This window comes from Phaenicophaeus curvirostris, chromosome 4 (assembly GCF_032191515.1).
Source record: "Phaenicophaeus curvirostris isolate KB17595 chromosome 4, BPBGC_Pcur_1.0, whole genome shotgun sequence".
Taxonomy (NCBI): domain Eukaryota; kingdom Metazoa; phylum Chordata; class Aves; order Cuculiformes; family Cuculidae; genus Phaenicophaeus; species Phaenicophaeus curvirostris.
Genome location: NC_091395.1, coordinates 69,312,641 through 69,327,697, shown reverse-complemented (window position 1 = coordinate 69,327,697; position 15,057 = coordinate 69,312,641). Strand labels below are relative to the sequence as shown.

General features: G+C 48.9%; 1 protein-coding gene across 1 annotated transcript in view; it reads left to right on the top strand.

The window, feature by feature from the left end:
- NAT8L (N-acetyltransferase 8 like) overlaps positions 1–7,244 on the top strand; it is a 31,758-nt gene extending 24,514 nt beyond the window's left edge. Inside the window, exon 3 of the mRNA XM_069856459.1 lies at positions 5,507–7,244. Coding sequence (XP_069712560.1) covers positions 5,507–5,874 — 368 coding nt within the window. The 3' untranslated portion in view covers positions 5,875–7,244. The remainder of the gene's footprint in view (positions 1–5,506) is intronic.
- Positions 7,245–15,057: the final 7,813 nt, after the last annotated feature.

Genomic DNA, 15,057 nt, shown 5'->3' with positions numbered 1-15,057 from the left:
AGCTAATGCCTCCAGTAGGCACCTCCAGTACTTCAGAGGGGTGTTCACAGGGCAGCTGGAGTTAAATGCAAGACATCCATGAAGAACAGACCTTGGAGTGGCTTTTCTTACAGAATCAAAAACCAAGAGAAGAGCTTAGAGCAGAGCAGGCTGAAAGGGCTTTGGATGCTGGTAGTGGTGAGTGACAGAAGGACCCCAGAAGATGGGGGCAGGTCAGAGTGAAGGCAAAGACAGGCGTTGCCATGAGATGAGTATATGAAGAGCAGGGAGAGTTGTAGCCATCAGGGTTTATGTTTATCTTTGCAGCAGTGATTATTTCCAGACAGTGGTGTGAGAGAGTAAAACGTCAGCTCCTGCTATTAATAGCACTATGAACAACAAGGCTGTTGCTCATTACTGGCAGGTGAGATGAAGTTAATTATATTTCATCCTAGGTATGAAAATGTGCAAAAATAAGGCAGGCTCTGAGTCAATCTGTTTGGTCCAAAATAGATGGAAAAAGACTCATCCCTTCCCTAGGGGGTATTTGAGTGGGGTGGGCTTCTCAGGGTGTTTCTATCCTGCTCAGGAGTAAGTGCTGCTGGAAAAGTGTATGGATATGGTGAGGAGCTGCAGCTGGCTACGATTGCTGAAAGCATATTGAATTTAGGTGAAAAGCAAACAGAAGACCTTCAAGGTTCCTGCTCTGAAACCAGAGGCTTTGCCCAGAGGAGAGAAGGTCTCAGCCCAAGGTCAACAGCATGTGGTGGGACAAAACAGTTTTCAGTAGCAAATCTCCATCCGAATGGGATGCTGCTCCCTGGAGGAGGGAGGGATTTGACAACCCCATGGGTGAAAACTGCTCCTGGGCTTGGAAACGTGTCTTTAGGAAGCTGAAGTATCTGGCCACTGGCAAGATTGAGAGAAGGAGCAAACACAGGGTTGGGCAGCAAAGTAGAAGTCTTGGGGATCGATGGTGCTGGTGTAAATGAGAGCTGAATGCAACTTGCATTGTTTGAGCAGATGTGTCCTGTCTGCTGCTAATTACAAGTGTTGTGTGCGCAACACGCGCTGGGAGATGTGCCAGATACTATTTCTTTTCACACTGAACTCAAGATCATTATAATTAAGATTTAAAGTTGTAAGTAAAAACTAACAAGGAGTAGGAGTTTGCTGTCGTGATGCTTGCAACCGGACCGGTCCCTGCTGGAATGGATGGGTGTGAGGGTGCAGCCTGCATCCTGGACGGTGATGGGAGTTGGGCTGGGGGTGTGAAGGGCCCTGTGGGCTCTGCCACGGTGGGCATGTCCAGATTTGGGCTTAAATAGCCACAAGGCCTAAAAATACTGTAAATGTGCTGGTTTACAAAGGTGGGAAGTGTTGCTGGTTGAGCTTTAGCAGCCTCTCTGGATTGGGAAACGCACAAGAGAGATGCTTGCTAAGAAGGGAAAAAGAGGAATAAAAGCAGGGAGCAATCACATAACCTTCAGCCAAGAGAAACCTAAGTCAATACCTGATAGCTCTAAGAGGAGTTGCCACATGCAAGGTTGGATGACAGGGACATGGTGGCAGTGCCACTGGCTGTGGCTTGGCAGACAGAGTTTGCTGGTTGCTTTAGCGCTTTTGGGACTGGCTTAGGACAAGGTGGGTACTGGGAACACCACAGTGTGTCCCTGGGGGAGCATACACCTCTGCTCCCTGAACATGGGCGACATCAACCCTCTTCTTGGGCTGTGCCACCTGAGCTGAAATTGGTGGCTGTGCATGTAGTGGTGAGGATCGCTGTGGCCCCAATCTTGCAGTGTGCTTACCGTGCAGCCAGAGGCATGAGGGGTGGGCAGAGGGGGCTGCATTTGGCACAGCTGCTGTGACAAGTGGTTTGGAAACAAGACTGCAGAGCTGAGAGCGGTAAGCTCTCGCAGCCCTGCAATTTGTATTCGGAGGGAAAGCAACTGCTGGGTTTCAGTGCTTGTAGGTCTTCATCTGGAGTTGTGTCTGAATAAATTACGTTTTGAGATCCAGATGAACGCAGAGGAACAAGCAGCACTGTCATCGCGGTGGCAGAGGAGAGGCTTTCTAACTGCTTATGATAAATAGGTCAAGATGGGTCCCGGTGTTTTAAAAATTAGCTGTTGACCTAGATAGCGACAGTGTAATGGCTTGCTCGCAGTGGGAACAAGAGTGAGCATCACTGGAGCTGCGCATCGCTCTGAAGGTGTAGCATCAGAGTGCTGGTTTGAACCTGGGCTGGTTCTGCGTGCTTTGCTTGTACCCGGCTTTTCCACTGCAGTGGGGCTGTGCTGCAGAGGATCACAGACGACTTTGTCCATCTCTTTCTGATATCTTTGCTGTGTTTGCAGGGTACATTTGTCCTGCAGGCAGTAGCCAGGGACCTGGTGTTCCATGCTTTGCTTTCCTCTGGTAATAAAGGGCTCAGAGTTGCTTTATTCTTTCCCTGTTTTGTAGGGGTAGTAGTGCTATGCACTCCTGAGCACCCACCCAGGCTGTTTAATGCTGGTCCTTAGGGAGATGTGCCATACATTTGGGTCTGGGCAGTTGACAGGGTTGATTCTAATGACGGAGCTGCTGCCCAAGTCAGGTTTTCTTCTGTAGTCGGCGGGGAGGCAGCCACTGCCTGCAGTGGGTCACAGTATGCCAGGGGTTTCTCTTGTGTTGGGGTCCTCTTCCTCTGGGTGAAGCCATGTTCTTCCTGAGCACTGAAAGTTGGTGCTTTCTTTCTTGGCAAAGGGCCTGTCAGTGCCTCTCATTAGCTCCTGGAATTGAATAGTGCCTTTCTTCGGTGCTAATTAAGCAATACCCAAGCTAAGATCGCAGTTGCCCTGTGCTGACAACAGTGGTCTATTCAGTTCAACTGAAGACACTTTTCCTTCACTAGGATTTTCTGTGATGATCCTTAGTTAAGACCCAATTAATTTATTGCTTGAAAATTAAGTCCACTTGCTGGTGGGGCCAAATGATGCTGTAATGTTTTAGAGTTACAGCAGTTTCTAATTGCATAGACTTTAATGTTCTGCCAGTCCAAGCAGTGGGATGGGATGATATTGGTACCTCTCTCCAGAGAGCTCCAGGTTTCTTTGAGTTTCATAACTGGAGCTGTGATCGGAGTGCTTGGCACCCTGGGGTGCTCACCCCAAACCTGCTGGGTGCCCTTCAGGCTGCTGGGCTTTGATTAGATGGCCTTTTGATGGCAGCATCTGCCCTACCAAACCTTCACCCTCATTGCAGAGTGGCAGTGCCGACCCCCGGCACCCCCAAAACCACAGCCTCTTCATTAAGCTGCATCCTCGTTGCTGGAGAGGCACTGCTAGTTGACTGGTGCTGGGATGTAATTAAGAACGAGCTGCTTCGAGTAGCTGAAACTCTGCACAGTTTTGGCCCAAGTGCTCGAGCATAATGTTTCCAGCTTGTCAGATGCTCTTGCTTCACACCTGCTAGCAGAGGAGGAGCAGCAGCTCCAAGGCATGGGTGGGTCTGGCCATGAACACCCTAAACTGCACTGAAAAAGGGGTCAGCGAGCCTTATCTTGACTGTGCACAGGAGATGCTCTTTTTGTAGGTGGGGGAGGAGGGTGTATGTGTGTATGGCATTTTCCCCTATTTGTGCTTTGATAGTTCTTGTAACCCTAGTTTCTTATCTTACTGCCCAGTTTGGACTTACTACTTCAAACTTAGGCAAGTGCTGCACTGAGCCCCTCAAGTCCACAAGATGAGGATGTGCTCATGTATCCAGATGTGCATAGCGGAGGTCAGAAACGAGCCAAGCTTTGTGGGTGGGAGAAGAGGCTGGTGACAGGTGGATGCTGAAGAGAGGCCAGGTCCTCTGCTGTCCCTGTGTGCCTGAAACAGTGCTCGGGGCTCTCCAGCTTCCCTCAGGGGGCAGCAGCCGGCCGTATTCATCTGGCAAGGCTGTGGTTATGGTTGTGAATAATCTTTGGGTGCTGGCTTGAAGGCAGAGCGTCCCTGAGGGAGAGGTATGATGTTTCTGTGCTTACGGGGACTTGCAGGAACTTCTCTGCAGGGGATTGCCCTTCCCGTGGCATCTCTCTTCCAGAGTGTTTTCCATGCTGCTTGCAGCAGTGGGAAGGTGCTGAGATTTGAGGAGGAGAAAATAGCTGCACTGGTGCTTGGGTAGCATTGCCTCCTTCCCTGGGAGCCCTGAGCCATCAGGGTGTCTCTTGCATTGCACCCCATACCCAACATCCTTATGTGTCCCATGGTTGGGTGTCTGGGCCCTGGCACACATAAGTTTCCCAGGTTTCCCCTCCCTTCACGGGCATTAGTGTCAGATCCTGCGCTTCCCAGTCACCAGGGGTCTTTGTGCAGCACCTTACGCTTCTCTTCTGTGGACTCCCTGACTCTGTACAGCCAGTTCTTCTTACTTTGGAGACCATAGGTTTGCCCAGAGCAGTGGATCTGAGCTGATGAGCCCAGTCATTGCGGGTGAGCTGTTCACCTAGAGAAGAGAGTCTCTGCAAAGTGCGGCTCTGCGTAGAGGCAGAATTTGGCAGCAAAGCATACAAAAGGCTGCCTGTGCCACTGCTGAGTCTCAGGGTGGGTTGCAACACACAGACAAAGATGGGCTGGGTGGGACCCAGGACTCACTGTAATGGAGTTAGTGGTAGGACAGGAGAGCATGACTGTGGGGGGGGCAGAAGTTAGCCATCATGTGCCACCACCAGCTGAGGATCGTTATCCATCTGTGATGGTGTCCAAATGCACTTTATAACACTGGGTCTCTAGAAATCTCACATTTTGGTTTGTAGTGACTTCCCCATCCATTTTCCTCTGGAAAACAACATTGCCTTCACAGCGTTTGGGAAAAGAGACCTCATCTGGAGTATCATGTCCAGTTCTGGAATCTTCAACATAAGAACTGTTGGAATGGGTCCAGAGGAGGCTACAAAGATGATTGGAGGGCTGAAGCAGCTCCTATACAAGGACAGGCTGAGAGAGTTGGGCTTGCTCAGCCTAGACAAGAGGAGGATCTGAGGAGATCTTATAGTGACCTTCCAGCATGTGAAGGGGCTACAAGAAAGCTGGGGGAGGGGCTGTTTACAAAGGCTTGGAGTGATAGAACTGCAGCAATGGGTATAAACTGGAGAGGGGCAGATTTAGACTGGGCATAAGGAGGAATTTCTTCACTGTGAGAGTGGTGAGGCCCTGGCGCAGGTTGTCCAGGGAAGTTGAGGATGCCCCATCCCTGGAGGTGTTCAAGGCCAGGTTGGATGAGGCCTTGGGCAGCCTGGTCTAGCGGGACGTGTCCCTGCCGATCGCAGGGGGGTTGGAACTACATGGGCTGTAAGGCCCCTTCCAACCCAAACTATTCTATGATTCTAAAAGAAACTTTAGTCCTTATTCATGAAGGTCCTGAGTCCCCACGTGTGACAGAGGGGCGATATCTGACCCCAAGACCAGCTCCCACCATCGTGTTCATAAGCGAGAGCCTTGCCTGTGTCACCCTGCTCAAGGCGTCTGGCCAGCTACATGTGCTGCTCTATCTCCCACAGGCTCCTGCTTCTGGGTCGCTGTCCTGGATGGCAACGTGGTGGGGATTGTGGCGGCGCGGGGCAACGAGGAGGACAACACGGTGGAGCTGCTGCGCATGTCTGTTGACTCCAACTACCGCGGCAAAGGGATCGCCAAGGCCCTGGGCCGCAAAGTGCTGGAGTTTGCCATGCTCAACAACTACTCGTCCGTCGTGCTGGGAACCACGGCCGTGAAGATGGCAGCTCACAAGCTCTACGAGTCCTTGGGGTTCAAGCACGTGGGTGTCGTCGAACATTATGCCCTGCCAGGGATGACACGTTCCTTACTGGAGAGAATGTTTTTCCAGGTCCGCTACCACCGCTACCGCCTGCAGCTGCGGGAAGAATAAAAAATCCAAACCAACCAAACAAAAAAAATATTTTTTTTTCCTCTTCCTCCTCCTTCAAAAATAATCAATTGCCCTTCTATTCCTCGCCACTGTTGATTTGCCAATTTTGGGTTGAGTTTTCGTTCCCTCATGACATCTTCTGGTTTGCTTCGTGCAGCTCAGTCGTCCAGCCGAGCAGCGCTCCTTCCTCGCATGCTGTAGGTGGTGGCGCTGGGAGTCCTGCGACTGGTGGGGCAGAGCAGAGCGGACCGGCAGCCTCTCCTTCCCAGGTACCTCCGTAAAGCACAGAAACTTGTAACTGCAAAATTGTATCACTGCTCTGGTGTACATAGTCTTCTCCTTTTCCAAATGTAAGATAACATAGCGATGCATTCATAATAGTGCAGAAATATTACTTGAATGCAATTTTTCAGTATTACATGCACCAGTAAGTAGAATATGCATTCGTCTTACCGTTATTTACTGGTTAATAGTTTTCAAAGAAAAAAAAGGTAGGGGGCAAAAAACCCCTGCCCCAACCCGCTTGCTACAATGCATGAAGAGGAAAGCGCGTGCACGCACTCAAACACATCGCACTGCCACCACGGCACTGGTGTTGCACTTTTCTTGGATGTGCCTCATTCTGCCAAATGTCTAAGAGACCCTTGGTGCATCCGGTAACCACGACTCCGCTCCATTCCCCTCCTCCTTCCTAAGCCAGCACAGACTCGGACCGGCTGAACTCTGAGCCCCATTGTACCATAGTGTGAAGTTAAGATCAAACCTAAATATCTCCTGCGCTGTTCTGTAGCCACGCGTAACCTGCAGTCCTGGGCCAGACTCCGCATGTGCGTTGGACTTCCTCTTTGCTGCCTTTTGGGGGTTTTTTTTGTTGTTTGTTTTTTTTTTAATATTAAGGGGTTTTTTTTTGTTATTGTTATTATTTTTAGTTTTGGCTTTTGCTGAATGGTGTCATTGAGGCGTGATGGAGGCTGCAGTTCCTATGGCAACACATTTGCACATTAATGTGTGCACCAACTCTAACCACTTCAGAAAAGCAACGTGTGACAGATAGTAGCATTTTGGGGGGTGCCAGTATGGGAGGGGAGCATACGTATTATCTTAACCAGCTGCTTGTTTGATAAATGTAGATGGCCTCACTGCAGCCTTCCATCCAAGGTATTAACTGCTTTAATGATGTCAGATTTGTGAATTGTACAATGCAAAAAGCAATGCAAAGCAGATTCGGCATGTGTCTGTACCCGGTATGTATGTGCAGTGCCTGCCAACTAAAGAGTAACCAAGACTACAGCTTCTTCTAGCCTGAGATATCAACTTTTATAACTTATTTAAACAAATAGCAACTTTGCATGAATTATGTCTTCGGGGGGGGAAAAAAGATCGGTAGGTTTTAATTTTTAAAATGTGGTATCAGAAGTATAAAGAAAACCATTTCTGGCTGCACTTAATTTGGGGCGGGTGGAGGGGTTCAGCTTTGTTAATACATTTAAAGGGAAAACACCTTCAATTTAGTTCCTAGGGGAAAAAGTTACTATTTTATGAAGTATGCATAGGGGGGAGGGGGAAACAACACCTATCACGATGAACTTGGTGAAAGAGTAGAGCATGTGTTAACCACGCTTGCACTTGCAAACACAACGGAAGCATCACGGGAGAGGAGGTGGCATGGGGCGCAGGGAGAGAAGCCGTGGGGCGAATAGAGGGGAAGGCAGTGTGCACCCACACAGGAGATGCTGCTTGCCTCTCGCTCGCACCAAGAGCCGCCTTTTCCTCTCCACCCGAAAGCTTTCCCAGCACTGAGACAGGGCTGGCAGTGCTGAATGAGCTCGGTGGGGAGGGGGCTCGCCCCATCCCACCTGGAGCCCTGGACCAGGCACGGATGCTGGGGATGGAGGAGCCGTAGGGGCAGAGTCCCAGTGTGTGTGCCAGCAATAAGGGGGGAGATGAGGATGGTGAAGGGCACTGTAGCAAGAGACCATGAGTTTAATTAACAAAATTTCTGTATGGGGCACTATATTTTTAAAAGTTTCTATGCTGTACATTTCTCCTGAAGCTGAAAAAAATGTACTGTTGGTCGAGGTTTTTGTATAGTGTACAGAAATTGGCAGAATATTTTCTTGCTGCATTCAGTGATTTATTAACCGAAGTAAAATAGACAAATATAAAGTGTTAGCAAAAGTTGAAAGAAAAAAAAAAAAACCACGAAACAGTTTGTGCCTTTTTAGGTTTATTTTTCTGTTGCTATATAATCACTGCACTAAAACCTTTCCAGAGGGAAAAAACAAAAACAAAACTAGTCTCTTATTAAGGGAGTAATACCTAAAGCCTAAATTGAGTGTTAATTTTTTTATTGGGGTATTTAATTAAAAGAATGTTGCTGGTTTTATTTGATACCTGTGCCTTTGTAATAAAACTCCACGTCCTATCAGAAAAGCCAAACCTGGAATAAATCCCACCAGATCCCACAGATGCAGAAGTACCATCAGGTTACCAGTATTTTCCTTAAAAACGTGTAAACCTTAACTGATGATTATAGTATCTGATCGTAATACCTGTTGAGTTGCCTGGGAGGTGCTTTGGAAGGGTGCAGCTTCTGGGGTGCTGTCTGCATCCCTCCCTGGGCACACTGGCTTCTGGAGATGCACTGATAAGGATTGAGTTGTTGCCATTTGGCTGGTTGCTGCTGAGCAAATTTCTTCCCTTAAGGCTTCTGCCAGTTGCTTTGTGACCAGGCTCTTTGGAACTAAATCCAGCTAGTTGATCCCAGCTCTCCAGCCAGGACAGCTCGTTTCTGAAGGAAAGGGCTGGCTGCCAAATAGACTGGGTTTTGCTTTCTTTGGAAGATGGAGAGGGCTGGCAGGTGAAACGCTGCTGATCCGAGCCCTCGTTTCCATTGGGAAGCCCATGTGGCTGCCAGGGCTGCGTCTGGCGGCAGCAGCAGGACGGGGGCACAGGACCTCCGGCGTTGCTGCTTCTTTCCCACCCAGAGCTGCTCTGAGTAGGACTAGACAAGGTCGGGCTTAAAAGCAGCAAGTGGTACTGTTGTTTCGTTTGCATTCATGGGAGGTTTGCCTGAATGTGATGGCTTAGGCTGAGCTCTGGAGCTAGAAAGCCTCTTCCTGCTGCTCTCTGCGAGTCCTGAGCTCTGTGCTGGGCTGAGCTCACGTGGCAGCCTTCCTTGCCCTCGCTGTCTGGGTCAGTGTGCTAGCAGACCATGCTGTGGGTCATAGGATGACGTGTTGAGGCTGAACTGCCTTGGGTGGATCCATTCATCCACTGTGCTTCTTTCAGGGTGCGCCGGCTTGAACAGCGTCACGTGGAAAAGATCCCACAGCTCATCACTTGCGCCCCTCAGTACTGGTTTTGCAGCTCCCCTCGGGGAGCTTCTTGCTTCTCCTGCACCAGGTAGCGGTGGTTGGCACAGCCCTGCACCATGGCCATCGCCATCCACTTTTTCTGGGCTTGAGCATCCCCTCCTGACAGCTTCTCTCCCAGTTCAGTGATGCAGAGCAGTGTAAGCTGGTTATGGGTTTGGACCTATTGCCAGTTGCCAAGTCACATTCCAACAGACTCCCATCAGTAGGAGATGGCAAGGGATGTTTCTAATTTATTTTGGTGGTTTCCCCTTCCAAGAACGCTTTTAGCTGAAATGTGGGGAAGAGTGGAACATCTCTCGAGCCTTCACCTCAGTTGGTAAATGTGATAACTGGGAAGACTGTTTCAGATTTTGGTGGAGCGTGTGTTGGAGATGTGAAGGAATTTTCCCCAGCTGCTGTACCAGGTGCCTGTTTTCCCTTTGCCTCTTTCCTTAGCATCGTGGCTTTTTCTGCCAATCCCTGTTCAATGTCCTCTGCTCAGAGGGGGCTGGGGCTGAGCCCTTGCTTACTGCGGAAGGCACCTCACAGGGTCAGGGCGTTACGTTCAAGTAGAGGCGCCGCTTAAAAAGTTGTTTTTTAAAAATACAAGAAAACAAAAAGTGGGGGAGACTTAACATTGCTGTGGCTGGTGTCAACAGCCTTAGAGCTGTCCCAGCCCTCCTGCGAGCTTGGCCGCTGAACAGTCCCAGGCCAATAATGCTCAGCAATCAAAGCAACAAGGAAAGTCATTTCTAATCTTACTTGCAACCCTTGAACTGGTATTTGTTGTAAAATCGTGCCACGTTTATCCCTCTGTGAACAGCACCTGTAAGATGCTTACAAATAGCATTTGTAATTCATCTCTGCTGGGAGATGCCCTTTGCCACAGAAAAGTTTGGGGCACTTCCATGAGCTTGAAAGCCATTCTTTTTTCCCCTACCTCGCTGCTGCCATGTGGTATGGGGGCCAGTATTTCTGAGCAAGCCTTTTCCTCTCCACCAGCGTGTCGCAGGCTGGACCCGCACACAGGGCTGAGCATCAGGAGCTGGGCTTCCATCTCGGTGGTGTGTCTGCTCCTGTCTCTGCAGGGACAGGGCTGCTGTGGGGCACTGCGTGCTCGCCAAGGAGAGATTTACAACCACGGGATACCTTGACTGCAAGGCTTTTCAGCCTCACTGCCAGAGAGTGAGATAGCTGGCAGCGTAGCCAACCCTGTCAGGGGGAAGCAGGCTTGTTCTAAAAGACGTTTGTTGGAAGCGAGATGAGTTTATGAGTAGACTGGGAGGATGCTGCCCTAGGGAGTTGGTTGGTGGTTGCAGGCAGCGTGCAGAGCAAGTGGTGTGGGGCGCAGAAGCCAGATCAGCGTTGGCTGTGCCCCAGGGGTAGTTACATCTTCCAAAATTGAGCGTCACACATTGCTGGGCAGAAGCCATTCCTCTTCAGCTACCTGCGGGATGGATGCACGCACCTACACTCTTAATCCCAAAGCCCAGCTCTGCATCTTGTTTCAGTGTTGCCCTTCAGTGAATGCAGGGGGGAAATGACCCCAGGGCTGGGACCTGGATAGTTGTTTCCCCGCCTACATTCATGTGCATGTGAAATGGGGGTGATATCTTACATTGTCATATGTGAATTTGCTAGTCCCTGTGCAGAAGAAGCGGGATTGAGGGTCAGCAGGTGCCTGCTGGGGTTTGGATGTGCCTGTTGGGGTCCTGGTGCCACAGCAGGAGCAGAAAGTTCTCAGTGCCTGGGGGCGTTCAGGCATCTTCCTTGCTGTGACAAACTGCACCTCCGTGCCCAGGAGAGCAGGATAAAGCCCTAGAGGTTGAGGACAGAATGTCCCATGGTCAGAATTCCAAAGGGAACTGTGGTTTTACAAAACCTTGTTGTTATGATCCTTGCTGTTGCCTGTTGCTTGCTGAACCATATCTGTCCGTGATGCGGCTCTGCTGCCTTTTAATTTGCCAGATTTGCTGGCTGAGGTGTGGATGGATAGAGACTGACTGCAGGGATTTCCGAATCGCCAAACACACAAGGGCAGGAACCAGCTCCTGTTACCTCTGAATTAACTGTCTCATTCTCGGTGTGCTGGGAGCCTGCATTTTGTTAGCACTAGTACAATGCTGCTGGCATGCACTCTATTTAAAGCTTAATAAAGGAATTTTAATTCCACACTAACTGGAGTCTTGCAGTGGAATATACTGTACCATATAAAGAAAATGAAGGGATGCAAACTGTTAAATAAGCTTTAATGTGCAAAAGGATCCTTTTTTTTCTTTTTTCTCCCTAAAAATAAATTAACATGGAATCTTGAGGAAAAAATACATGTTCTTGTATCCCTCAGTAACAGACTATGCACAGAGAAGATGCTTATCTCCCACCAAAAACCTGCTACCTGAATGGTCATTTAGAATATCTTTTGTTGAAAATAAGATAATGATTTGAACAATATAGTTTAGTTTAAAACACAGTATCATTTAAACAACAAGCTCTAAGTCAGTATTTGGAGTTTGATCACTGTTTAAAGTCACCATTCAGTGTTCTCTTTGTATTACATGATGGTCAACTGTGGGAGAGAAAATGCTTTGAACATCTAGGTAGTAGAAGATGGGCTTATTGAGACCAAGAGCATAACAAATACATAACACAACTGTAAATTTACTTACGAGTAACATGTTTGAATGCAGAAGCAGCTATATAAATGTAATGAACATATGGCTAACATTGTTTTCAATTTCTTTTCCTCCAAAGCTTAGTCCTTTTGACTTGTAATATGTATATTTGCTTTTCTAAAAGATGATTAGGTTTAACAAAGCATCCGTTGCTTTGTGAGTTGTACTTATGATTGTGCTGGGCCGTTAGCTTTAAGCAGTTTGTGTGCTTGTGTTATTTTATTAAAGCAAAAGTCTTCTTGAGACAAATGCGGTAAAGAAAAAAGTAATATTTTTGGTAGTGTTAAGCAGATGTGTGGTCATTTGAAAAATGTCCAATGTCAGTTGAAAAAGGAAAAAAAATAACTAAAACTGGGGCTAAATTGCTTACCAGAACTTCTGTCTAAGGCAGCAGCTTTTTAGTTCATGGTTTACAAACTTATGCCTAGACAGAAACTCGGATTCCCCCAAACAGCCTCTTACTCTGCATCTCTTCACTGTTGTACAAGACCGATGTGAAATGAGTCTTGCGTTTTCTATGTTCAGCATAGTATGTACTGTACTTTGTAACAGAAAGCGGCTACAAGTCCTCAAAGAAAATCGAACATGTTTTAAAACAGCAATAATTACCACTGTAAAGCAAACGAGCACATGTGGGGGAGCACAGGGAGACAGTTAAAGAAGATGATACCCTTCGGAATGCACTAGCACCGATGCTGCTGTTGCACCTGGATTGAGCAGGATTGAGCACTGGGAAAGGCCTTTGCCTTGGCAGGGAGCTTGCCCGTGTAGGATTCCTCTGTCTGGGTTGTTCTTAAGCAGCACAGGCATTTTACTGTAGTTTTAAGAGTGAGTTATTGCAAATGCTATTCCTGGTGGGAGAGACAGACACAGGGAAGAGCAGTCAGAGTCACTCAGAGGAAAGTAAATGCTCATTGCTGCAGTCTCGTACCCCAGTGTGCTTCGCTAATGCGCTCCTGGGGCTCAACAACAGCAGAAACAGAATAAACCGATGTAATTTTCCAATGGAGGGAAGCAGCAATCAGCTCTGTGGAAAGCTGGTTGCAGCTTTCCAAGCTTGTCGAGGCGTATCGATACCGCATCCTGCCACGCTATAGGAACTGGTTTGTAAGACGTGCGCGAGCGAGCCCTTGGTGTGCTTTAGGCATCTGAGCTCCAGCCTACGCGGTGCTCCCCCAGCGCGGTGTGGTCTCTCCATCTTCCGTCAGCAGAGCCCCGGGAGCCAGCCAGCTCTCAGGGGACAGCAGGGTCTCCTCAGGCAGGGCCGGGCAAGGTACTCTGGATGAATGACTTGTAGGTACTTAAGTTCTGTTCCTGATGGCCGCTGTAACTGTGAAAATTAACCAGACCTGCTGTGATAAATTTGGTTATATAAGGTTTATTTGGTTAATTTTTTATAAGTGAAAACTGAAAAGATGAAAGAGAATTGTAATATGAAAGCAACTGCTGTAAATAATGTATGAATGAATAAAATCTAAAACTTACGTCAGTTTTTTCCTAAACTGTATTACTGTCGAGTTTCTGACACCACGGTGCAGACGGTGCCTGCATCTTTTCCGGCTCCCAGCACAGACAAACGCCAGTTGTTCCTGTTTTCATTGATAAATAGGAGTATCTTTATGTGTGTGTCGTGCATGTCCTTGGATTATATTTCCCTTCTGTTCCAGCTCACTGACTAATGCCAACACGTTCAGGAGTGTAAATGTTGTTGGAGCTGCGTGTAGAAAATGGGGAGATACTCTGGTTGTTGGTGCTGCCCTGCAACGGGACGCCGCTCAGCCCTGGCCGCCCGGCACGGCTCTGCCTGAAGCCACCTGTCTCCATTTGCTAGTTGAGCACTGACACCCAAAATCCCACCTGAGACTGGAGACAGCCCCGAGGAATGTCCCGTTGGAGCAAAGGAGAAAATAAAACCACATGATGTCTTTTTTTTCTGCCACCGAGAACAAGGAGCGATAGAGTGAGTGGTGCCGGTGAGGATGTTTTTGTGGTGGAGATACTTTTGGGGGGGGTCCCTGAACCACACAAGCCCCTTTCTCTTCCCTAACCTCTGCAAATGCCTGGGTAAAAGCCAGCAGGAGTTGCCCATTCCCCACTGTTCGTGTGTTAGACCTGCACGAGGATATTTCTGACCAGCTCTTCAGCATCTCTGACCCAAGGAACCTTTGGCCTCCAGTGCAGGTGGGCTCCTCACCACAATTAGGATGTTGAGGCTCTGGAGTGAGTCCAGAGAAGAGCAACAAAGCTGGTGAGGGGGCTGGAGAAAAGGCCTTACGAGGAGCGGCTGAGAGAGCTGGGGTTGTTTAGCCTGGAGAAGAGGAGGCTGAGGGGAGACCTCATTGCTCTCTACAACTACCTGAAAGGAGGTTGTGGAGAGGAGGGTGCTGGCCTCTTCTCCCAAGTGACAGGGGACAGGACAAGAAGGAATGGCCTTAAGCTCTGCCAGGGGGTATTTTTTTAGGAAAATAAATTCACAGAAACGGAACAGGCTGCCTGGGGAGGTGGTTGATTCACCTTCCCTGGAGGTGTTTAAGGCACGGGTGGACAAGGTGCTGAGGGGCATGGTTTAGTGATTGATAGGAATGGTTGGACTCGATGATCCTATGGGTCTTTTCCAACCTGGTGATTCTATGAAGTGTGGCTCCAGCTTTTGGTCCAATTAGATACAGCTGGACTAAACCAACGGCTGTCGGAGTGGCCTTTGGGGCTGTTTATGCCTGAAAAGCAGGTTTTGGCGGCAGTTATGAATGCTGCCCGGAGAAACCTGCCAGCCAGCAGCTCGGGGACACCCAGGCGAGAGCCACCACCACCCCCCAGCTCTGGAGATACCCAGGCAGCTCCCCCAGCAAGGGCACTGAGTGCTCTCCCTCCCTAGTGATGCGGGTTGAGGCTTTGGGGTGTGTGGGGTTGTCTGTCTGGGCATAAGGTTAGTGCCTTTGCCCTCTGGCTTTGGCTCCTCTCACTTATCTCCTTTATCCAGCTGTGCAGAGGCCTGATAACAGCATCTCCTGCAGATGAGGGATGGGTAATACACCCCTGGGACCGATAGTGATGTGTTGTGGGATTTGGAGGGGTTCTGAGGCAGAACAGCTGCACACTCGTACATGTGCACAAGCTTTATTTTATACCAAAGCTACCAAAAAACTGCACCTAAA